A 27,136-nucleotide genomic window follows, 5' to 3' on the forward strand; every position below is an offset into this window, starting at 1 on the left:
ATTTTTGCTTCTATTTATTTCCAACTTTATAAGAATTTGAAATAGAACTATCCCACAAATGTCATTATGTCAACTCATAATAATTCAACTTAGCAAAATGTGCTTTGTGGATGAGAGAAAAACACGAAGAGACAAAGGTCCACTGCAGAAAGAACCCAAAAATAGTGAAAGGGAGGTGAATGATGTTCTTCAATGAAGAGGAAAACAGGTATGTTTTCGTGGAAATAAGGAACTGAGAATTTAGATTAATTATGCACACTCCCTCCCAATTGTTTCATATGAGTCAAAAGCCAAGAGAGCCAGAAGCCAAGTCAAGCTTTTGTTTGCTTTGTTTTGAGCAACACCTGGAAGTGCTCAGGGCTTACTTCTGGCTCTGTGTTCAAGGATCACTCCTGGCAGTGCTGGGGAGACCATGTGTGGAGCTGGCGATTGAACCTGAGTTGACACTGTGCATAGCAAACATACCTGCTACACTATCCCTGCAGTCCAAGCGCCAAGCCATTTAATAAAGTTATCAAGAGGAAACAATATGTCACAGAAATAAAATTTCACATTGAATCATAATTCAATGAATACTTTCATATTTTAAAACAACTAAAGAATGAATATATACATAATTATACAGAATTTTGTCTTTTAAATTTTTACTCATTCATTACTCTGTTATTTTGGAGATCTATAATCAACTCATATGTTTTGCCAGAGTTTCTGTTGGAAGTAAAATCAAAGCATGCCAGTCAGATTTGGTCTTTTAAGTTTACATATAATTTTAATGGCGAATGATATGGAAGAAATTAAACCATTTTCTTGATTTTTGCTTTTATGTTTAAGTGTATTTTGTACATCATTGCAATATAATTTAGACAAGAATCCGTGTAAGCAACTTAGTATATTAAGAGGAAAGTTTACATACATGGTGGTGTATACTGTGGATGATTAATGTAGTAGGCAATCCAAGTAGTGAATCCCCAATAAAAGGCGCAACCCTTTAAAAAAAATAGAAAATAAAATTTAGTAAACACATATTTAGAAAATGGATATATATATTTATAAAGCACTCATGCATTTATGAATCACAGTGAAATCATTTTTACAGAAAAAAATGAGAAACTTTTCTAAACTGGATCAATGGAATGGTTATCAATAAAGTAACATCTTTAGAAGAACCCTCACTAAGGATGTGCATTTTTTAAATTTTATTTTTGAAATTATAAGTGAATATTTAGCAAACCAGCTAAATGTAACAACGGATTTCAAAAAGAAATCTTTGAGAATATATTCTCCTATTTTTATTGAGGAACACTGATTCACAACTAGCTAATTATAGAGGTTCACACATATAATGTTCTGACACCACACTTACCACCAGAGTGAAAAATTGCCCCCACTTATATCCTATGGTACCCCACTCAAACGCTACCTAGGTAAGATCACATGATAAAATATAAGAAAGCTTATATCAAGTGATAAATATAATAAGCACTGTAGCACTGTTATAGCACTGTCATCTCGTTCTTCATTGATTTTGCTTCAGCAGGCACCAATAACATCTCTATTGAAAGACTTGTGAATATCTATTGTGTAATACACTAATAATCCATTTCCCAGCAGTAAATTAATGAAATAATGATTTAATCATTGGCAGCAATGCATCATGACCGAAAAGGGAATCAACTTGTTTTAGGCATCTTAGGCCATAGGACTAATTTTATACCAATATGTAAGTTTTAATATCCCAAAATAAATATTGAGCTCAGTTATTTCTGATGTAGTTAATAAATTTAGATTGTATTTGAACAATTATAACTGTCTTGTTAAAATTTTCAGAAAACACACATTTGTTGAATAACCAAGAAGATTTTTGTAAGGGTTTAAATCTTATTTGAAAGAATTATAAAATTGAAGAAGAAATTAAAATAAATTAGAATTGAAAATTTTCAAATGGAATAGATGGTCTGTGTGATGTTTATATCTACTTCAATATTCCAAGTTTTCCATTTGCTTGAAGATGATTCATATCTAGATTTCACTGCATAATTGCCTGACTGGTTTTACAGTCTAAAATTGGTTTATAAGCTTTCACAAATAATTTTAGACAGATTAGTGTATTATATTATTTTTATGTATTTGTTTATTTAGTGGGCTGGAGCAATAGCACAGTGGTAGGGCGTTTGCCTTTCATGCAGCCGTCCCAGGTTCGATTCCTCTGCCCCTCTCAGAGAGCCTTTGCAAGCTACCGAAAAAATCTCGCCCACATGGAAGAGCCGTGGTGTATCCAATATGACAGACACAGTAACAACAAATCTCACAATGGAGACATTACTGGTGCCCACTCGAACAAATCGATGAGCAACAAGATGACAGTGTCAGTGACAGTGTTTATTTAGTACGATGATTTGCAAAGCTTATAGAAACACAATATTCAGATTCAATGTTGCAACTCCAAACCCACCACCAGTGTGAATATCCCCCTACCAGTGATCCAAGTTTCCCTGCATCTCCTCATATAACCTCCTTTTAAAATTCATTTTTAAATAATAATTACTTAGTATAATTTGGCTTACAAACTTACCATATTGTTAATCCTTAGGGTTTTGATATACGCAGTTACCTCATGTCTAACCATCTAACTGTACAAGACCATCAGTTCATCTAAGGACTTTACAATAAGTGATTATTAGATAATATTAACACAATTATTTTAGACTTTACATAGTGGCTGTACTATTTTTTAAAAAGCCATAAAAATAAAATCCAATATATATAGTAAATGAATAAATTGTCATATTGATCATTTCTTAGAACAAAGAACTACATTAAAACTTTGTTAAATATGGGGATCTATCATCATTTAATCACAAATGTATATTTATTAGAGTATTAGTATGTGAGATCTCTCCTCTTCATTGGCATTTAGATAATGTGAAGTCACTGATGAATCATTTCCAAAATTAATATCTGCCTGAGTATAATGTGGATTTCAGAAGAAAGTTATTGCAATTTCAAAATTTAAAAAATATACTTTTGGTTGACAGTAGCATCAGTGAAATATTTCACCCAGTAAATGTCATTTCAGGATCAGAATATTCAAGCTGTTTTAAGCTATGCAGTTAGAGTCAAAAAGAAAAATCCAGGCTTGAGAGGAAACAAATAACTAAAATATTTTATATATGATCCAATAACATTTCTCAATAATAATAATTAAAATGCGAGGATATTGAGACTTACCTTTATCAAATTTTTCAGAGGTGAATGTCCTGCAGAGACTTTGTGGACAAATAAAGTTTCCAAAATATATCTAATGTAGTGTATACAATGGCAAAAGCAGGCCAAGCTACAAAGAAAATTAAAAAAAAAAAACCCTTAAATTTTCTTCTAAAAACCTAAATTCCCTCGTGTATACTTCTTTAGTTTACTGAAATCTTTTGTGTCAATATGCTATTTCAAATATGCTATTAATGATGATAAAACGTACAAATATTTTTATTTAGAAAAACTATGCAAGTATTAAATAATAAAAAAAAATACTGCTTCAATAGTTTATACATTTATTTTGAGGACACTAGAATTATTCCATAATACCAATTATAAACAATAAGCTCACACCTGCCCCAGAACATAAATAAATATAGTAATTGCAAATGTGTTCATAATAAAACATCTCAATGTTTAAGCAGGTTGCTAGTTATAAAAATATTCAGAACCTACTTAGAAGTATTTGATATTTTGTAATAGTGAGAACTACTTTTTCTTTTCTTTCTCATCCCCACCTCCCCCCACACACACCTATTTTTGGTTCTTGGGCCACTTCTGGCTATTATATGCTCAGGAATTACTCCTGACAGCACTTAAGGGACCAGAGGCAGTGATGGGAATCAAACCAGGTCAACCAGTACAAGGGAAGTGCCTAAATCCCTGTACTATCTTTCTGGGCAATACTTAGTTTTCCATTGTCAGCTTGTCTTCTAGTAAGTAAAAATAGATTGAAAAATAATTTTGAGTTTCATTTTCAATCACGTCAGTTAAGTGCTTTTTAAAAGTGTATTTATTTTTTATCTATCTAACATTGCAATGTTTTCTTTGCCTCTACATATTTGCTTTTACTGTTATTGTATAAAAGTCTCTACCTCATTCACATAACTACTATTTTATTTTGTTTTCTTCCTTTATAAGGTCTACAGTTAGGGCTGCTTGTGGAACCTGTCAGCTTCTCCCAGCCGTGTTTTGAGCCTTGTGGTGCTCAGGGTCCACCATGGATACACCAGGTGATTCTTATTCTGCAGTGCTAGGACTGAATCTCAAGTGCTTGTACATGTTATCAATGATAACTGATAAAGATTATCTAGCTATAGACATAGAGGTGTATATATATATGTATATATATATTGAGAGATACACATCTATAGATACACATATGTGGATATAGATAGATTAGATAGATATTTTCTAGCAACTATATCATATCCTTACCCCTTACGTCATTACTATTTTTAAAGTAAATGTACAGCTGAAACAAGATTACATTGGGGAAAACTCTTGCCTTCCATATTGTCACCTGGATTCAATCCCCAGCACTCCGTGTGGTTCCCAGGGCCCTGCCAGGAGTGATCCCTGAGCACAGAGCCAGGAGTGAACCCTGAGCACTGGTGGACATGGCTGCCAAACCAAAAAGTAAAATAAAAGCCAATGTTATGTGTGGTTTATAGAGGTTTATTTTTTGGTTTTGCACGTGAATCTATTTTCTAGTACAAATGAACCTTATTTGTTATTTTTTTCAAATGTGTAAAATATTTTTAAAGAGGAGCTTGTGAGTTTCAAAAGCAGCATGGGGGCACACGGGACTTGAGTGTTCAGTGGCAGAGAACTGTGCCTCAGGCCTACAGTGCCAGACGTGAAGGACCGGGAATGGAGACACAGGGAACTGCACCCCAGGCTGGTTGGTGGTCAGTTTATTTCTCTCCTCCCCATTGTAGTTGAGTCTCTCCCTTTACAGCACAATCATAGTCGTAGTTTTGGTCCTCGTCCCAGTCCTCATAGTCCTTATCGTAGTCCTAGTCTAGTCCCCTCTTTCCCCTTACAGCATAGCTGTATAGAAATCATGAAGGTTGGAGTACACATAGGCAGGACTGAACAGTGTCATAACAACAAGCAGACGTAGAGCCCCTCCTTCAGGGGAAGCAATGAGAGATTAACCAAGGACAAAAATCTCATCTGAGGGCTCAGCACTCTTGATTACTCGGAGATCCACTCAAGGGCAGGATCCCATCTAGGGTGGATTGCTTGCTCCTTTCCTCGGCTAGTAATCCATTTAAACAATCAGAGCAAATTTACTTCTTATAATATTTCTAATCATTCTGTATGAACACAATGAGACATATTAAGCTTAAAGATAGGCTCTTCCTGGGTACATCTCAATATATACCCAGAGTAGGGTCTTCAGGCCAAGTTAGTCTTTCCTAACCCCATCAGAATCCTTATTCAGTTACTCCTTTTTGGGTCATGACAGAGTTTGTTCATGGCCATGTTCTTAATTTATAAGACATACACATACTTTATAGAACACATCCACTATGATATGGATATAATTGTGCCCATATTTTGAAAAACACATCTAATTTGGTATGTGTATTATTGAACATTAAACGTTTCCTGAAAGAACAAGCAATGTAGGTATCTGGAGGATACTTTTCTAGACAGTAAGACAAGTAAAAACAAATGTCCTAATATAGGAGTTGCTATGTGAGTTCAAAGGAAGTTAAAAGAATTGATATTTCACCAACCTGTTTGGTTCTTTCTAAAATTTATGTACATACCAGAGTAATAAATTTTTCTATTTTGTACAAAAGCATATAATTATTTTATGCTCAACTTTAAATGAAAAATTTCAGTTCTAGTTACGTTACCTATAAAGTAGTTCACACCTTTGTTGTATACTCTATCAAGAGAGTCAAGAAACCATCATTTATGAATACAGCTGTACCTTTCTATTTGAAGAAATGCTTTTTTTTCACATCATTAATAACACCAAGTTTATTTCATTTCAAAATACTCTTATTATTATTTTAAATTTAGTTGAGTTCCCTTTAGATATAAAATATTTCTCTTGGACTGGAGTGATAGCACAGCCGGTTGGGCGTTTGCCTTGCACACAGCCAACCCGGGTTTGATTCCTTTGTCCCTTTCGGAGAGGCTGGGAAGCTACTGAGAGTATCCCGCCTGATTGGCAGAGCTTGGCAAGCTACCTGTGGCATATTCAGTATGTCAAAAACAGTAATAATAAGTCTCATAATGGAGATGTTACTGATGCCCGATCGAGCAAATTGATGAACAATGGGACGACAGTGCTACTGTGTTTTCTGGCACTAACTCTATTGAATATCCACAAATAGACTTGGCTCTGATTACATTTTCCAATCATTTTCATATATTTTATTCTTTATAATATACGTTTCAATACATTACAACTTTGAGAGAAATCATAGCCCAAGTTTTAGATGGATGCAAGGAAGACACAGCACTATTTTTCTGTTGAGATAAATGTTAAATGCTTTGCTCAAACAAGACACTGAAAATAAGAAATTTTGCTAATAATACACTCAGAGATTCAGGAAGCCCAGTAGAAAATTTGGCAAAGAAACAAAAAGAGGAGTATATATATGAATTATATATACATTATGTATACATATATACATATAATACTGTCACTGTCATCCCATTGCTCATCGATTTCTTTGAGTGGGCACCAGTAACGTCTCTCATTGTGAGACTTATTGTTACTATTTTTGGCATATCCAATACACACGGGTTGCTTTCCAGGCTCTGCCGTGTGGGTGCAATACTCTCGGTAGCTTGCCGGGCTCTCCGAGAGGGGCGGAGGAATAGAACACGGGTTGGCCTCATGAAAGGCAAACGCCCTACCACTGTGCTATCGCTCCTGCCTACATATAATACATATATAATGTATATATATACATATAAACAAAAAGGAATGCAAATATATATATATTGCATATACATATATATGAATATATATGATTGATGAATATATATGTGATTTTGTTATATGATGTATAAGAGATGATTATAAATAAGGGGATAATAAAAGAGGTGACTTAATCAGGAGATAAAGTATACAAACTTCTAAGGTATGCTGTTGCATTCAAGGCAGAGAGTTAACCTGCATTCTAAATGCAGGAAAGGCTTGTGGTCTACTTTTCCTTCGCCAATAAATTTATTTTGACACCCTAAGGGGAATGAAGTCTTTGCTACAGTCAATTGAAGTCACTGTATTCCTGATGAAGATGACTGGCTCTTTTGAGTATATATCTGTTAATTTTTACTGATAGAATAAAGAGCACCTGTGCTGGGCCTTTTTATTTCTTGATGTAAATAGAGATTTTAAGCAAATTAGGGTTTAGTTCTAATGTCAGGGGTATCTGAGTGATTGAAATAATTTTCTAATGGTGAGTCACCTGTGGATTTAAAACAAGCAGGCAGAATAATACTTCCAACTCTATAATATGAGTCAAAAAACATTTGGGGCATTAGCATTTGAGTCAGTGATAACCGTAAATGACATTTGAATTTCTATGTTCTCTTGAAATCAGGTTGCCTTGGGAGAGTTATAATAATGCACTCTCTATGACACTGTCACTGTCATATCGTCCCGTTGCTCATCGATTTGCTCGAGTGAGCACCAGTAATGTCTCAATTGTGAGACTTGTTGTTACTGTTTTTGGCATATCGAATACGCAACAGGGAGTTTGCAGGCTCTGCTGTGCGGGTGAGATACTTCCGGTAGCTTGCTGAGCTCTCTGAGAGGGATGGAGGAATCCAACCCAGGTTAGCAAACACCCTACCCGCTGTGCTATCTCTCCAGCCCACTATGAGACACATACTCAAAAGTAGTTTCCTTGTTTGTGTGTATATGCTCTGGAATGATTTCATAAACTCAACATATTTGCTATTTTGAAACAATGTGGCATAGATACATTTATCACTGAGATGTTATACAACATGCTGTGTTTGTACTTAAGAATAGTAACCAACTGTCAGTCAATTCCTTTGAGAATGCCACAGGAAAGAAAAAAGCGTTCTTTTTATATACTGAGCTACATATCTGGCAGAAGTTATATGTTTAGTTTAAAAAATGAGTGCAATTACTCTCCTTCTAATTTCTCTGCCACGGGCTCTTTCTAAGTGAATTGGACATTCAGGATGTAAAAGACTTTGAACAAATCCCTGGTGCTGACCTGCCTTTGTGCTGCCTTTCTTTGTGCTTCTGCTACATTAGCTTTCTCTCTCTTTCTACAAAGTATCAAACTGTTCTGTGCCATGAAACATTTGCATATGAAGAGTCCTCAGATTTACTACTTAAAAGCTGACTCATACATCCATTAAACAAAGAAAAGTGTTCAAACCATTTTCTTAAAAAAAGACATTCCAGAGTTCTAAACCAGGTTAGGTTCATCCCTTTCATTCTATAAAAGTACCTAATTTAGACTAAATACATATCTAATTCATTCACCTATCCATATGAAACTATTTTATTTTACTATATAAGTATTATGCTAAGTGGAGAAGATAGAGGAGCTATCAAAGTACAATTATTATAGTACACTTTTAATTCCATAGATGAAAAATGCAAATGCCAGTGTATTTGCTTTTACTAGTCAAAAAACAAAAAAGTCTCTGTCAAGGAATGAGTAAGGAATAGCTACTCTGTGTAAGAAATATGAAACTTTGGAGTCCCTACTTGAAAGTTGACTAAATTTAGAAAACAATGATAAGAAAGGAGGATAAGAAAGGAAGACTAGGGATAACATGCACAAACACTTTTCTGAAATTTCTTTCATGTAAAGTTCAGCACAAGAGCAGATTAGTGTTGCTACAGTGCTGAGAATAGCGAACAGGAAGGCCCAGTATCCTCTCTTGTTCACTGTTGCTTGTGGCTCCATTTTACTCCCTTAAGTCTATATTTCAGACATTCCACGAAATTCCTGGAGTTTCTCTGACGCTAGGTGACTTTCACTTTCCTAAGACCATAAATTCTGCCACAGCTCTGGGGCTCGCCAGAGACCAAGAGATAACAAAGGCAATACCTTGGGCATGTGGTGAAATATGTAACCTAAATGGTCTTAAGTAAAAAGACAGCCCCCACAGGTCCAAAAGGGAATTCAAGAACTTAACCTTTTCTTGCAACACAAGAGTGCCCAAAATTAACAAGGTATCTCTGGGAAACAAATGAGAATCCTTTGATACTTCTATATGTAACACAAAGATCTAGTTTCCTATAAAAAAAAAAACCCACCCTTTGGATCTGGCTGCGGAGCAAGCATGATGGAAGAGCCCAAGGGAGCGCCCTTGGACTCCAGGCAGCCCACTGAACTAATTCCGGCATGGGACCAGAGACCCCACGGTGCGCTGAAACAGTGGGACCCGGGCATCCCCCAATTCTTTTAACCTGTCTCTCTCTCTCAACTCCTCCCTCCTGAGCACAGCGCAGGACTTCTCCATCTTATGAGCACCATAAAAGGGTAAAAGTTTGTAGTGATGTTATTTCTGGTTGTACTTTCCCTGGACTTTATACAAAAACCCAAAACCGCGCGGCCGCGGCATCTTAGCATCAGCAATATGTAATAGTTCGCTTTTAATGGGTCGGACTTTTGTGCGAGATCCTAACAAGAATAGTAAGTCTGTTGCTGAAATATTGAAGGCAATCAAAGTGGTAGCCATCTCTCTAAACTGAACTAAGCTATGTCCCCACGCCGGCTGAGAAGAAATTTTCTTCTTTCTTGGGAAGAAACGCGGCGTGTCGTCAACTACAGTGTGATGTCTATTAAGCAAACAGACCTGGTGGCGTGGGAATGGGATATTAGGGGAAAAATTATATACATGGAACAATGGGACGCTGGTGGAATCTCGAGCTGGAGCCGATACCAGCGCAAGACCTTCGGTTCCAGAAACTGCGTGCAGACACTCTACTAGTCTATCAACTAAGCCAGAGCCCCACGCCTGCCGATGACGGGAAATAACCATCCTTTTCGTTTTTTTTTCCCTTGTCAGGCAGCGTGGCGATTACTAAACAGGCGTGAACTCGGTGGCGCGGAGCAAGGGGGAAAAAGAAAAGTTATGTAACAAACAGCGGGACTTAATATCTCTATATTCTTAGCAGTGGAGAACTATCAAATGCCTCCTTGGCAATAGGACTGCTTTTCTTTTTTGGGGGAAACCCCAACAACGGTAGTGAGTTGTGTGCTGAAACATGGAATGTAATCGAGATAAGGCATAAACAAAGTGAAACTTATCATGTACAAGGGTGGGGACTGGGGAGGTGGGAGGGGGCGGCAGGTATACTGGGGGGGTTGGTGATGGAAGATGGGCACTGGTCAAGGGAAGGGTGTTTGAGAATTGTATAACCGACATAATCCTGAGAACTATGTAACCCTCCACATGGTGACTCAATAAAATTAAAAAAAAAAAAAAACCCACAAAACAAGCCATACTTGATCCTATACTAAATTTCTCCTCTGCTGTGGAGTTTCTTTCTCTTCAGTTTTCCAGTAAACTTCTCTAGCTCTGTCTATAACTTTATTACTCAATATTTTCCTTCTTGAAAATATGAAAAACCCTGGGAAAACTGTGGACGAACACTGTGACTCACTGTCACCACTCTTGTATTGTCACAGTCACTGTCATCAGTAACATCTCCACTGAGACTTTTTGTAACAATAATTCTTGTATTAATAAGGGAAATAGGAAAAGCTGGATTTGAAATATGAATCAAGGGGTAAAATACTTTGCAACTCGAGAGATAGTTGAGAGAACTGAAACACATGTCCTGAATTCCCAGAACTCATGGTTTGACCACTTATGCCATGTGACAAAATCACTTTCATGCTGTCCCAAAGATACCTAGCACTGTTGTGAAACACCCAGCACTCAAAAATAAAATAATCTAAAAATGAGTTAATGTTGTTCTCTATACTTAAAGATTGATTTCTGTGATTTAAATTTTGTTTCTTCATCCATTAAAACTTTATTTAATTATTTTCATCTTATTAAATTTAATTTACAAATTAAAACCCAATGATCATATTGAAATAAAAATATTTGTTTTATCTAATTCTGAGAAGCCATTAGCACAATATGTTAATCGCTATCATTATATGATATGCTTTGATAATTATCTTGGTCTTATTTTTACTGTTTAATTTCAAAGAAATTTCAAAGTAATTTTAAAGATTTATTAAAAGTAATTTGTAAATAGATACTGTCCTGCTTCCTATCCTATAAAATGTTGCCTGTAGGATAACAGTGGTTTGGCCTTTCTGCCTTGCTGCAGGGAGCTTAGGTTTATTGGGTTAATCCCATCACAGTGCTCCCATTCCTCTAGGTTTATTGGTAACTTCTTTCTTTGTGCTCTGTTGATTTGTAAAAAATGTTTTTCTCTTTTCCTTAAATCCTTTGCATAGTTAATTCAGAGCAATGTCCTTTTTTGCATGGGTACAGGAAGACAGTTAATGCTATGCTTTTATAACATGGGAGTTAATGGACTTTCACTGATATTTACCTCCTGGGCATCTGTTCTCTCGACCTAAGCCTCAGCTGCCCTTACTTCCTGGCACCCCAAAAGCAGAGTTCCTACGAGGACTGTATGCACCCAGGGAAAGCGGTGGGCTATGTGCTACCCTGGCATCGAAATGGGCCAGGACAAAGTGCCATAATGCTAAACTATAAGTTAAGAGCATGTTCGTGGACAAATTCTGTCATGATCCAAAAAATAACTAGATTTGGACCCTGCCATGGTTAGGAATGATTAATCTGGCCTGAGTCTGTGGCAAGATGTTCCCAGGAGAGCTGCCTTACAAGCCTCAATGTATCTCTTACTGTGCCCATACAAAAATAACTAATATTAAGATGTTAGTAAAGATGTTAATTAAGTTATTGGACTAAGGAGAAGAGGAACACCCCTAGGTGGTGTTTCTGCCCTTGAGCCTGATGGGCAGTCAGGAAGGCTTTTCTGTTGTAGATTTTGCTGCCAGACTGAGTGTAGTTGGCCCAGAGGGCTACAGGAGGAGAGATGAGAGAGTTGGAGGAGTTGGGAGAGAGAGCAGAGAGCAAGATGGAGCATTAAGAGATGAGTGGGAGAGACAGGAGGAGACGAGAATGAGGGGCAGTGTGAGACTAGAATGGGGGCTCAGAGAGACTGGAACAGGCATGTGAGTAGAATGGAATAAACGGCAACTGATGAACCAACCAGCTTGGCCCTTGCTTCCTCCTCCATCTGCCCCATGGTACAGGCCCCCCCGGCTGTTTGAGCAGTATGAGACCACCCAACCTAGGCGGTGAGGGGGAGAGCCGTCGGGGCCTCCGATAGCAACCCCGGAGATTAATAGTTTCCTATAGTTTTAGAGGTATATTTATATGATTCAATACATAACTTCTCAATTAAAAAACTTTTTTTGCATGTCTTATCTTCTAAATATTTTATTCCCATAAGAGTGTTACTAGGTATTATTTTAATATTCAGTTAATAGCTTTTAATTTGCAAATCTGCAAGGTATTTTAAAGATTTTGGGGGAGGAAATGGTGGTTTTGCACAGGGCTTATTCCTAGGTCTTGTGGTGTACAAGGGATCAAACCACTTGCAGTGTGCCAAATATTATATCAGGGCCAGACCCAAGAGAGGCAAGTATCGTAACCACCGTATTCTCTCTGAACCATTTATACACTCTCTCTCTCTCTCTCTCTCTCTCTCTCTCTCTCTCACACACACACACACACACATATATGTACAGGTATATATATTATTCATTGTTACGAAAACTAAGTATACTTTAATTAGGTTTAAAAACTACTTCTATTAAGTGATGTCTGTTGCTTACTGTCCTGCATTTTAATCTGTACTTATTACATCTATTACTTACTGTACTACCGGGTGGCGTAATCTTCTAGAACTTTCTTTGATGTCATATATATATGGAGTCCTCAAATAAAATATGAGATATATTAGCAGCGGTCCGGTGTACTCAGTCAAAAACACCTGAAATTAATAAGCAATTTAGATAAATAATAAAGTTGTACTGATTGCGTTAAGTTTTATATATAACCATAAAATTATTCATGTTCTAAACTTTCTATAGAAACTAGTAAATAAAGAGATATGCATCTATTATTCTGAAGAATCAGAATACGTGCTAATTTTAAAACATTGTTCATATTAAAGCACTGAAATAATAGCACAGCGGTAGGGCGTTTTTGCCTTCAACACGACTGTCCCAGGTTCGAACCCTCCATCCCTCTCAGAGAAACTGGCAAGCTACTGAGAGTATCTCAGCCACAGGGCAGAACCTGGAAAGCTAATCTTGGCGTATTTGATATGCTAAAAACAGTAACAAGTCTCACAATAGAGACATTACTGGTGCCTGCTCGAGCAAATTGATGAACAATAGGACAACAGTGCAACAGTGTGACAGTTCATATTAAAATAAAAGTTCTAACATAGTACTCACATATGAAAGGTATATCCTCACCTGTAAGTGCCAAAGAATAATAAATGCCTTTTGGACAATGCATCTATTTTTTTTTTGGGGGGGGGAAACAGATAGACTATACAAAGAAGAGTTGTTTTACTAAACATAAAGCATCAGTAGAGGGGCTGTTGTGATAGCATAGCGGGTAGGGTGTTTGCTTTGCACCTGGCCAACCCGAGTTTGATTCCCAACATCCCTATGGTCCCCCCAGCACCGCCAGGAGTAATCCCTAGGCATCACTAGGTGTGATCCAAAAAGAAAAAATAAAATCATTAGAATATAATTTCAAAATAAATCCTTGCAAAAAACATATAAATACAGATTAATGAGGTGTGTTGCTAAACCTGAATTGCTCTCTACTAAAGAAAGAGAACAGTGTAATTTAAAATAAAAATAAGGGGCTGGAGCAATAGCACAGCGGGTAGGGTGTTTGCCTTGCACGCGGCCAACCCGGGTTCCATTCCTAGCATCCCATATGGTCCCCTGAGCACCGCCAGGAGTAATTCCTGAGTGTAGAGCCAGGAGTAACCCCTGTGAATTGCCAGGTGTGACCCAAAAAGCAAAAAAATAAAAAAATAAATAAAATAAAATGAAAATAAATAAGCAAATGGATATTACCAGTTAAACATCTAAAAAGTCAAAAAATTGTAAGATTCACTATATCTACTACGTAAAGATTTTAAGGTTTTATGGAACTTCTGGAGGTGGGGAGATAGCACAATAGATAAGGCATTGCACACGGCCAAACAGTGCTTGATCCCCAACAGGGCATATGGTCTCTGGAACACTGGCAGAAGTGATCTCTGAGTGCAGGGCCATGAGTAAGCCCTGGGCACCACAAAATGTGGCCCAACTTTCACACACAGAAGAAAAAAATATATAGAGAACTTCTATAGAATACTCTACTTGGTATAGATGGTATAGGTTTTATAAATTAAAAAGGAAAGATATCAATAAGCTGTTTTAGAAAATTTAAATGCTATCATGACTAAAATAGCTGTGGGTTGATTAGACCCTTTGTGCATAGCTTATACTTAATGCAATTCCTCTTCTTTTTAAAAACAAATCATTTAATCCTATTACTTGGTGTTGTAATTACTTGTTTTCTAAAGTTGGAATTGACAATTGAAAATAAAATGCATTGCATATTTCACAGTGACAAAAATGGCAAGAAGTGCAAACCTTAATCTTCTAAAGTTAAGAAAGTTTCTAAATAAATGCATGAAAGCATTTCAAATAATATCACATTTTTCCCCCACTGAGTTCTATTGAAGCTAAAGAAACTAAATGAAATTTTGCTTTAGTTTTAGTTTAACCATTATGTGAGTAAAATAGTGACATATAATGGAGAATTCTATTCAGGTTTATACCAAAAAAACCTATCCTAATGAGACCAGTGAGAAAAACTGATAAAATTGTTTTTCAGGCCTCAGCAAGTCATTGAGGAATGAAAAAAGTAAGATTGGGCCAAATTGTTTTTCAGGTGTCAGGTTTTGTGTCACTGAGAAAAGAAAACGTAATATTGGGCCAGAGAATATAGCAGAAAACATGCTTGCCACCAGTCAGAAAAAGCCCAGGGCACCTCTAGATGCTACCCAAATTTCCCCATCTCAAAAAAAAAAAAAGAAAAGAAAAAGAGGGAAAGATAAATATTATCACTATTTTTTCTTTTTTTAAAAAAATTTAATTTTGCGGGCTTTGGCTTGCTTCTGGTTCTGTATCCAGGGGACTAAATGTGTGATGCTCAAAATTTTTTAAAAGAGTCTCCAAGTTTTATTTAAATCTGAGAGATATAGCTTGATGAAAGCCTGATATAAAACTAATCTGTTTGAGATCACTGAGAATGGAAGGACACAAATGGTGGCTTGTCAACCTGCACGTATTAGTGTAGCTTTTAAAGCATCTGAGATGGGTTAGAACTTAAAATAGTTCTACCTAGGGGTGATGATAAAGCAGAAATGCATCTGTACTCATAGATACTAAAAATCAGCCTGCAATCATTTTAATTTTTGATAATATAAGGTAATCTGGACCCACTGATGCCATTAGTCATTCATATAAAAGTTGATATATATTATTTCAGAAAAAAATTCTAGGTTTTTGGTTATATTTAGTTTCTTAAAGAAATGTTTTGCACTTGGTCACACTTATGCAGGAACATAAGAAGCTACTATAAATGAAGTGACTGATCAAAACAAAGAGAAACTGTTAAGTTTCAAAACAGATGAAATAAAAAGTCTTATAAAATGATAAGCACAATGGGTAGGATGCACGGTACACAGATTAAGGTGCTTCCCTTGCATGTAGCCATTTCAGTTTAATCCCTGGTTCCTGATCTCTGTCAGGAGTCAACCTTAAGCAAAGACCCAAAATTCCTGATCACTACAACCTGTGGTCCCAAATTCAACACACATACACACACATGCTCACATATTGCCACCACAATTACTACCGACACCACCATCACCAACAGAGATTTTTATTTATTCAAAGAAATAAGACAAGATCAATAAATTCAGCAATATTTGAAAACTCAGAAAAGACAAATATGGAATTCTTTTATCTACAAATAGCAACTCCAGAAAGAAAATTCAAAGAAAATAATAAACAAAAGATGGAATGAATATCACAATCACTGTCAATCACTGTCATCCCGTTGCTCATCAATTTGTTAGAGCGGGCACCAGTAACGTCTCTCATTGAGAGACTTATTTTTACTGTTTTTGGCATATCCAATACACACGTGTAGCTTGTCAGGCTCTGCCACGCGGGCTCGATACTCTCGATACTCTCAGTAGCTTGCCGGCTCTCTGAGAGGGGCGGAGGAATCAAACTCGGGTCGGCCACATGAAAGGCAAATGCCCAACCACTGTGCGATCACTCCAGCCCCCAAAAGAAAATAATACTTAAAAAATAAACATATGTAATAGGCTTGGTCTTCAAGCCCATGTTCTCCCTTGAACATGCATCTCACGTGTTTGTACCTCTGCTTTTTCCTACTCTGGAGAAGCCTGTGTTTTCCCTTGAATACTCCCTCTCTCTCTCACATCTCTCAAAATTTCCAGTAAAAATTATCTTGTTTATGCACAAACTCAGACACACACACACACATACAGACACACATGCGTACACACAACACACTATAATAAAGAAGAATCAAAAACTAAAGCAAATAATAGTCGGATAACATTATAAACATTAAGCAAGATAGATCATAATCGTAAAAATATGCACACTTCTGCTAATCAAAAAATAGGATATTGACAATTGGCAGTTTGTGGTGGAAGCATTGTATATCTGAAACATAAACATAAACTGTTATTATTGGTTTCCTAAATAATTTTAAAAAACCACTTTTAGTCTGAGAATAGACATCTTAATTTACCTTGGTTTAAAGAAAAGTTTTTTTGTATGTTTGTCTGTTTTTTTCTGTCCACAGTCAGTAGTACTTAGAGCTTACTCGAGTGCTTACTCCTGAGTACCAGGTGTTGAAGCCAGGTTAACTACAGGCAAGGCAGTTGGTCTATCCTCTGTACTATCTCTCTGGCTTGGTTTAAAGAAGAATTTATGAGGGACAGTAATAAAATTTTGTAATGTGAAATTAAAAACTAATTGACAACATGGTATTTTTCTGCCAAAGAATTCTCTATAAATAAAAGTTAAACACCTTTGAAAATAAACAGAAATTGAGAAAATTCATCAATGAAACAATTACATAGGAACTAAATAAATTGTTCAGTTACATGGCACTCAGATAATGACACTAGATAAAACTTTAGAAGAAAAATATATAAAAAACTAAATATATTTATAATTTTGTGGATTATAGTGTATTTAATTTTATACAATGAATATAATGTGAGGAACAAATAATAGACTGATAATATTATAAGCATTAAGCATGATAGGTCACAATCTTGCTTTTTCCACTCTGGAGAAGCCTGTGTTCTCCCTTGAACAAGTATTATAATGACATCAAACTATTTACTAAATAACTCTACATCAAACAGTGTAAACAATTTCCTAGTATTTGATGTGTTAAAGATGCACATTTTAACATCATGAATAATTACTAATGCTCCCATAATGGTCACTATTGTCCCATTGTTCATCTATTTGCTTGAGCAAGTACCAGTAACATCTCCATTGTGAGACTTGTTGTTACTGTTTTCGTCATATCATGTACCAATGGGTAGCTTGCCAGGCTCTGCCTTGTGGGCAAGATACTCTTGGTAGTTTGCCGGGGTCTCTGAGAGGGACAAAGGAATGGAACCCAGGTCAGCCTCATGCAAAGCAAATGCCCTACCCGCTCTGCTATTGCTCTAGTCCAGGAAAAACAATAGAGAAGATTATGGTGGGGAAAAAAAGTATAGCAATCTACAATGGGGCAGAAAATTAGGAAGCACAGACAAATTGCAACAAAAACAATAACAAAAAGGTAAAAAAAATTGATAAAAATATAAATTGTGCTTTGTAAAATTTAAAAACCACGGACAACGTAAAAATCCTCTCTGACCTAGATTTACTGCTTGGGGATCGGTTTTAATATATGAGGGTGAAAGCAGGATGTTTAAAAGAAAATAATGATAGTTCACACAAAATTGTTTTTAATTTCATCTAAGAAATATCCTTAAAAGAAATTAAAAGACAAGTTATTTCAGAGAGGCAGTTCAGTGGGCTGCGGACATTGTTGTATGTATGAAACCGAGATTCAGCTCCTGACACTAATTGTCCCTTGGGCGGACTCCCCACCCAGGAACTCAACCTCTGAGAACAACTGGGCTCCTCCCCCTCATTCCCGTCCCAGAGAGAACAAAAATAAAAAAATAAATGTTACATACACACAAACTCACAGAAGAACAAACCCACAAATCATGTGTAAGACAAAGAATTTGCATATAAAATATGTAAATAATTCTCAACATTCAACCGTTGGGGTCCCTATATAGAATCTTACATTCACATAAACACCTGAACAGAGATAGAAAGCAAATTTGATTCTAATAATGAAACAGAGAAAACTAACATAGCACAGTGGGTAGGGCGTTTGCCTTGCATGTGGACAACCCGGGTTCGATTCCTCCACCCCTCTCAGAGAGCCCAGCAAACTACTGAGAGTATCTCGCCTGCAGGGTAGAGCCTGGCAAGCTACCCGTGGTGTATTTGATAGGCCAAAAACAGTAACTAGTCTCGAAATGGAGGCGTTACTGGTGCCCGCTCGAGCAAATCGATGAGCAACAGGATGACAGTGGCAGTGATACAGTGAACCAATTGATGAATGATAAAGAATCTATGTAATTCCATATTCATCTTTAATAAGCATTAGTTGAATATTAATATGTACATTACCCAAAATGAATTTTAAAGATACTATCCATAGAAGACTAAGCATTTTGCTGGGCTGTAGTTCAGAGGTGGAACCCTCGCTTATGTCGGCCCTGAGTCCAATCCCTGTTAACACACACTTGTTCATTCTCATGCATACACACAACGGTAATGGACACACATTTCAAAATATACTTGATTCCCTTGTACAACATTTGCTACACAACAAAAGATACAGGTATTAAAGAATAGATTGTAGTTGCTTCAAAATGGAGAAAAGAAACATTTGACTATATATAGAAAGATAACATGAGGATGTCCCTTTGTGGGAATGTATAATTCTTTATACGTTCTTGTTGGTCAATACATGACTCTGTGAGATAAACAATATAAACCTGGGTGTATACTAACAAAAGAGGCTGATAATAAGATATTTAGTCTATTTAATATGATTGATATAGTGAAGATTAGTATATTACTATATTAAGCTTTTATCCTGTCTATTAAACTCAATTAGGCAATACATTTCTTAATGGTCTATGATAATGTACACTTTCTTGCTGAAGTATAGATGAAATATATACTGTATAAATTTTGACCTTGCTAAGTTGGACCATTTGCAAAAAAAAATGCTATTATAAGAGTGCAATTTAATATTTTATAAAAGCACAGGAAGATAATGTGGGAATATATTGCTTTCCTTGCATAGTTTATTTGATATAATGGTTGATTGCTAAATAATGTGTATATTTTTAGCATTTAATAGAACTGACTCATTTGGAGCAAAACTGTGAGAACTGTAGGATTGATTTAAAAATATCCAGCCTATTTTCAGAATTCTCTTTGTCACCAAAATGACTTTGCCCTCAAAAAAGCTACAATTTTCTAGTGCAATTGTCATCGAATTCCACCTGAACACGTTTTCTCCTCAGTGCTTATCCGAATGATGCAGCTGGAATTTCTAGTGAACTCACAATTGAAGCCACTCACCTGACAAAACTGTCATAGACAGAATTTCCTTTACATCATCACTGTGGATGAAGATTGAGTATTTAACCTATGCAAATCAAAATCAGTTTACCTGAAATCTCTTCTAACCAAGATTTATAGACACCCCCTGCTTATATCCTCTGCTTATACAAAGTACACACTAATAGAATATGCAAATATAATATCAGCAACCAAAATTCTAAATTCAGTTTTTAATGCAACAAATTAGTGCTCAGAAGAACAAACAGGACCAGAGTAATAGTGAAGTGGTTAGAATACTTATTTTGCAGGAAGATAACGTGTTTCAAACTCCAGCACTTTATAAGGTTCTCAGCCCTCCAGGAGTGATTCCTGAGCACAGAGCCAGGAGTTAGTCTTGAACACCACTGTTATGGCCCCCAAACAAAACAAAACAAAACAAAAAAGACACAAAGTTGGAAAACAAAAACAACTACTTAGCCCAACCGCTAAAATGTAAACTTATCATATTAACTTAGGAAGGTTCTATATTATAAAAAAAAGATTGTTAGAAAGGATGCAACTTTAAAAAATGAAATATGTTATTTGTATTTTACTATCAAAATTGTTCACCATAATAACTTTTTCACTGCTTTTGCTTTTAATATCATGAAGCAATTTCCACTTGCTACAATTTTTGTCTAACTAATCCATTGCATCCATTATTTAAATTTTGGGTGATGAATGTATAATTATCAAGTTTATCCCATTGAAAGTGTCATTTTAGACTGCTCTTCCCTTGTTCATTTTTGTCTATCTATGTGATCTATTCATTATTGTAGAGTATTAAAGTCCTATACTGTTATTATTTCCAAAATATTTTATTTTAGCTTTATTAATATTTGTTTATGTATTTTGCTATATTTTCGTGCTTCTCTATTGAGTGCATATATCATGTATAATTTAAAAAGCATTGTCCTTCTGTTGATTTTTCTGTAAGTGTATAATCCCTAATTTTTTTCTCTTACTTTTTTAACTTGGAAGTATTGTTTATATAATATAAGTATAAAATTATAAACTATTTTAAAATTTTCCATTTTTCAGGAGAGTGGAGATGCAGCTGGTCAACCTGTACCCGCGGGGCAAGTCCATCAGTAGCCTGATGGTGCCTTCAGGCTTTCTGTTGCCAAAAAATTGCTGCTGAGCCTCTGGCTGGACACCAACAATTCAGGATCAAGTTTCCTGAGAAATTAATTGACCAAAAGTTAGGTACAAGGGAGCTACACCCAAAACACCTCCTGCTCAGCTAACAAGCTCTTAAGCCTTGCTTCAGAGATCCATAAATAAATCCCGAAAGAGATCAACATTGAACATCAGGCTAAATCTGAGAGGTCATATTAGCCTGGTGCCCGCCCAAGCAGAGCCCCAGGCAGCTGTTTCCTTCCACAATCTGAAATGCCCTTGGTGGAGGCATGCCTGACCATGCCCCTGGTGGGACTCCACAGCTCAGGACAGATCTCACTGAGATATTAATCTGCTGAAAATTTGGGTATGTAAGTTTTGTGACTTAACTCTCCAGGCTTCCTCAGGGTCAGGACTACCTCCCCCACACCTCCCTGTACTTCTGGAAGCTTCAGCAGTGATGTCCACAACCCAAAGCTGCCATTTAAAAAGGTACTCCAGCCTTACCTTCCTGATCAAAATACCGAATGCCCTGAATGAATAAACATGATGACCTCTTAGTACTTGTCTTACAAATCATAATGTACAAAAGGATGAGAGAGAGAGAGAGAGAGAGAGAGAGAGAGAGAGAGAGAGAGAGAGAGAGAGAGAGAGAGAGAGAGAGAGAGAGAGAGAGGAGAAAAGTGCCTGTCACAGAGCAGGCTGGGGATGGAGGGTTGGAGGTGGGGTGTAGGGTATGCTGGGAGGAAAATGGTGGACACTGGTGGTGGGAAATGTACACTGGTTGAGGGATGGATGTCAGATCATTGCACAACTGAAACCCAGTCCTGAAGAGCTTTGTAACGCTGTTTCATGGATATCCAATTTAAAAAATTTAGAAAAGACAAAACCAAAAAAATGTAATGTGGAATTCATGCCCGTTTCAGTCAGCTTAATCAGTGGCTGAAAGTATTATCTTACATTAATTTTTTTCCATTCCCTCTGTATAAGTCTATTTATGTCTTAAAAGTCTAGGTGATGCCCTACTAAGCAGCAAAAAGTTTTGTTTCTTTTTCTTTTGCAATCTATCCAATCACTTTGTGCCTTTTAACTGCTGAGATCAGTCCTATTTGCATAATTATTGCTATAAGGATTTTTCTTTTGTTGAGTTTGTCTGTACATTTATTCATCATCATCATTTATTACTTTTTAAATTTTTGTTGAATGTAATATATTTTACTTAGATTGAAGAATACCTTTCAGTATACTTTAAAAGGGGTGTTCATTGTTGGCCAACTCCCTGAGCTTTTATTTGGGAAGTCTATTTTCCCCTGATGTAAAATATAGGGTATAATAGTGTGGCAGTTTTTGTCTGAGTATTTTGATTAAGCCATTGCTCTCTATCCAAGTCTGATGATGTCTTGATGTGGATTATTATTATATTTTACCCATTTCTTTTTGTTTTCTCCAAGTTTTTTTAATATTACTTCTTAGTCATGAACTTATAGACATTTCAGTATTTAATTTTTGGCATAAATCTTTCTGCATTTAGATAAAAGGTGTTCTGATAGCTTCACTGATATGCATTTAGTTCTCTTTTCAGGCTTGAAGCATTATCAGCTACTATTTATTTTAATAAACTTTTTATTTTAATAAACTTTTTATTTTAATAAACTGTTTCCTTCCCTCTATTTCTAAAGAACTCATTAACTTATAATGCCTTTCCTACATAAATTGAATCATTCTGAAAAAATTATTTTATATCTTAAATATTGCTCTTCTTCCAATTAAAATTTTTCTAGGTTTTTATTTTTCACCTTACTAAGTTTTTTTTATTCTATTTTCAGAGCAGGCAATAGATCCTTTATATTAAAATTTTCAAAGCCCAAGTCTGTTAACTGAATTTAATTTTAAATTCTACTTTATGTTTATTTATTTTATTATTAAGTGCATTAAATTGCTTTTTGAAAAGTTTTTCCTATTTCTATTTGCATTTCTTCGTTGAAAATACTTAGTTTTCTATTAGGACATATTCTATGTCCTTAAAATTGGTTTCAGGAGTTATTTCTTTTCTTTTTATGTACTATTATCTTGAGATCTCAAATTGTCTGTTGTAGTTCTCTGCTATGTCATTAAGCTCATTTACCACCTGTCCAATGTTTCCTCACTTTTATAACAAAACTAAAATACATAAATATGCAAAATAAATAAATGTAAGCTCTATCTGAAACCGATTTAAGCACTTGCTTTTTATTATCTTCTAGCTAGTGGGATATCACTTTATGTATTTGCTTACTTATTTTCATATTGATTTATTTATTGTTGACTTAGGTTGTTTAACATACCCTTGAGGAACTGGAATAGCTATTTCCCTGATGTTGGAGTGGAGAGTGGCACAAGGGAATTGGTGGGGAGGCAACATGCTTCAAATGAGTGCTCTTGTTTGCCCCTTCATTTTTAGGGTACTAAACCTGTCTTTGTAATCTACTGGTGTTTGGTTCACTCTAGAGAACCTGCTGATCCTAAGGCACGGTGTGTGGGGAGTAGAGATAGTAGAGGCTGCCACATTATCTCCGTTATTCTCCTTGCTAGAGCTCCTGATGTGCAACTTCTCAACTCCTCCCCTTCTTATTTTATCTCAGTTCAAGGAACACATCTCCATATCATTTTTCTTTTCCATCAACCAGGCCCTTTGATGGAGCTGGCATTCCTGATAATTCCATCATTATCACTTCCTAGCTATCTTTTGTTACATCAGTGTGTGGATCTTGTGAGCATCCTTGCTAATGCCCTTTGTATCTTTCTAAGGCACTTTGTACTAACCTTTGTACAAAACCTATTCTAGGTACCCCATGTATTCTAATGTCGTCTTCATTATTTAAAGGCCAAAGTTGCCACTATTTTGAAAAGGTATCCTCCATTAAAATATTGAGTGAAGTAAACCAGAAGAAGAAAGAATCACAGGGTGATCTTACCTATCTGTGGTGTATAGAATACTGCATGAGGAAATGCATTGTAGTAAAGGGGGGATGCCTAGATCAACCTTGACTCAAGTATTTAGAGAGAAGATGGAAGGAAATCAATGGGGGACAGACAGAACGGGAAGGAATGGGTGAACAAATATGCAGCTTCAATTAAACTGGTCTAGCCATATTTCCAAAATACAGCATCAACAAAACTGAAAATATGATACCTAAACTTCAGCCACTGAAACGTTGCACTGTGACTGTCAAGTTGACAGGTGGGGATGGGATGAGGTTTGGGTTTGGAATGGAATATGGGGACACTGGACGAGGGAAATTGACACTGGTGTTGGAATTGGTGTTGAAATATTATATACCTGAAACTCAACTACCAATAACTTTCTATTTTTTGCTTTTTGGGTCACACCCGGCGATGCACAGGGGTTACTTCTGGCTCATGCACTCAGGAATTATTCCTGACAGTGCTCGGGGTCCATATGGGATGTTGGGAATCAAACCCAGGTTGGCCATATGCAAGGCAAACACCCTACCCACTTTGCTATCGCTCCAGCCTCACAACCAAGAATAACTTTGTAAGTTGCAGTTCTTTAATAATAAAAAAATTAAAAAAACATTCTCCATAAATAACTAAAATAAATCATTCACTTCCAACATAAAGAACACAGTTAACAACATTTTGCTCTTCCCAGTTCCCCTAAAATATTTTTAATTGATGTACCTTTTTTCCAATAATAAAAGTTTTTATTATTTCTAATCACTTAAAAGGAATTGATTTTTAAATGCTATTTACTTGACAAAGCATATGGGCACCTGATATGGGGCCACCAATCATAGAATAGATTGCCATTTAAAGAAATTTATTTTTCTAATTGCCAGCATTTCTGTCACTCCAGGTCTTGAATGTTATTTTAACCATGATCATACTAAGAATGAAGAAATTTCAATGTTATTCAGGACAAGTTCTTTCATCCTGGTGCTTATTATAAGAATTATGTTATGAAATTATTCCCATACAGACATTTATATTTCATTTTCGGTAATACTTACTGTAGTCCATTTGACCTGTGGACCTAGGTCTGTAAAATACAGTGTGACAATGGAGGAAGCTGCGACACTTTGGATGGTTATGTAGTCCTTCAAAAATGCCCCTCCTTCAACAATAAAAAATCTCATTTCAATGAAATCTCAAAGCACAATGACTAGATAAGTATCACATCTATATAAGATACAAAGATATCTTGGTAAGCATTATTTTAAATAGAGAAAATTTTCTAGTAATCTAACTGTATCATAAATGTGATAATGGGTCTGTGGCTCAATGGTAGAAAGCATAGTTAAAACCTTAGTTTGATTCTCAGCATGTAAAAATTAAGTATACTGAGAGAAAAACTAATGAACTAGAACTACATGTGGATTTATTCAAAAAGTATAATGTTATTAATACTGCTGCCATTGTTTATATACATAATTTTATGCCATTATGTGACATATTATGCCAAGTTATAAGAAGGTATCATTCATTCTGTTTTCTAAAAAGTGAGATGTTAAGTTTTAGCTATTGTTTGAGTATATTCGAATTCAAGGCATTAAATTAAAATATTGGCATTTTTTAAGTAAGATAAAACCATATGTTTGCTATATATTATTAGAGTATAGCATCTTGATAAATTCAATATGGAAAAGATAATATAACCACTTTAAATATTTATTTTAAAAAAGCGAAGCAAAAAGTGCACAATTATTTTTTACCAATTGTAATTTACAAAAAGACTAATTGGAAGAATCAGACTTAAAATTCAAACTTATTTCAAAAAATCTTTTATTTACACCAACTTTTCTTTGCACTTTTTTCTGTGCATCTTATTTATCTCAGTAAATTAATTTACTCTTGTTTTCTGAATTACATTATCACATTCCTATTCAAGACACTTAAAGAACCTTCTCATACTAAGACCCCATATGGTGCACTCAAGCAGGTAAATAAATGTGAAGACAAAGCAAAATTTATGATTAACAACAAAGGTTGAACTAAATGGTTCCCCATTTCCTTATACTGTTCTTCAAATTGAAATTGCATTTGACACTGATGCATGTAATATTTTCAGTCTTTATAAAAACTCAAGTTTATTAAACAATTTAAATGTTTATTAAATATGTAGATGTTTCATTAGACATCCATGTACCTAAAATTATCTATGTGCTTGATGCATGCATAACTTTGTATGTATGTACATATATATGCATACATACCTTTGTAGACAAAATTTTTTAAAAGGCAAGATTCTTCCCTTTAAACTCTGTGTAGATGGAAATAAGTCATGAACTTTTAAGTTAAGAGGAGTTTGAATTTAATAAATTATGTTATGAAGTTTTGACATATGTCAAAATATTTAATATTATGTCATGAACTTTTAAGTTCAAAAGATTTGAACTCAGTATATTATGTGGAAGAATTTAGAAACTGAAATTTCTTAACATATGTCTCCTATATATTCACAATAATATTTTTATTCTTCAAAATGGATCTTTTACCTGGAGCTAATATTCAAAGTGTCCAAATTTAAATTCAACTTGATATAATTTCAGTAACAATGTTATTTAGCAGTAGTCATTTTTAAGTATAGAATGCTTCCTGACAAAATTTAAAATTTTGAGAAATGAGGCTAAATGATAATACTCCCTAAATTTGTATTATTCCTTTCTACCTTGTTTGTTTTATTTTATAAATTTTATTTTAAAAATAATAAAAGAAAAATTCCAAGTTACCATAAAAACAAAAGGAGGCCATATAAAAGGAAATGTAAGAATTAAAGCTTTCGATATAATTAGTCTAGATCCTACCTTCAATACACACTAGCAGTGAATTTGTGAAAAATAATCTTTTCAGACTAAAATAATTCCCTTTAAAAATAGAGCACCATCTTATATCAAGGTGCTTATATATTTAGAAGAGTTATCACAGTACCTACTCTTTAGTGGGTTGCAAATTTCTTCAATATTGATTAAAGAAAGTAGATTCCAAATTGTATAAATAGGTTAGGAAAATTAGTTCTTACCATATTCTAGTTGCAGGCCAACTCGGGAAGGATACCATTTTGGACCTATTCCATGCAAAATAATAACATTTATCAGCACAAAGTTAAACATAATTTAAAAGCTGCTAATATTCACTGAAAAATACAT

At 35.4% G+C, this 27,136-nt stretch overlaps 1 protein-coding gene across 1 annotated transcript in view; it reads right to left on the bottom strand.

The window, feature by feature from the left end:
- The window catches only part of TECRL (trans-2,3-enoyl-CoA reductase like), a 65,866-nt gene that overhangs the window by 15,812 nt on the left and 22,918 nt on the right, over positions 1 to 27,136 (bottom strand). Inside the window, exons 3-7 of the mRNA XM_004616454.2 lie at positions 27,010 to 27,054; positions 25,001 to 25,104; positions 12,930 to 13,045; positions 3,229 to 3,334; positions 914 to 986 (exon numbers count right to left, since the gene is read on the bottom strand). Of these exons, the coding sequence (XP_004616511.2) occupies positions 914 to 986; positions 3,229 to 3,334; positions 12,930 to 13,045; positions 25,001 to 25,104; positions 27,010 to 27,054 (444 nt within the window). The remainder of the gene's footprint in view (positions 1 to 913; positions 987 to 3,228; positions 3,335 to 12,929; positions 13,046 to 25,000; positions 25,105 to 27,009; positions 27,055 to 27,136) is intronic.

The sequence above is a fragment of the Sorex araneus genome, chromosome 5, assembly GCF_027595985.1.
Source record: "Sorex araneus isolate mSorAra2 chromosome 5, mSorAra2.pri, whole genome shotgun sequence".
Classification (NCBI taxonomy): Eukaryota; Metazoa; Chordata; class Mammalia; order Eulipotyphla; family Soricidae; genus Sorex; species Sorex araneus.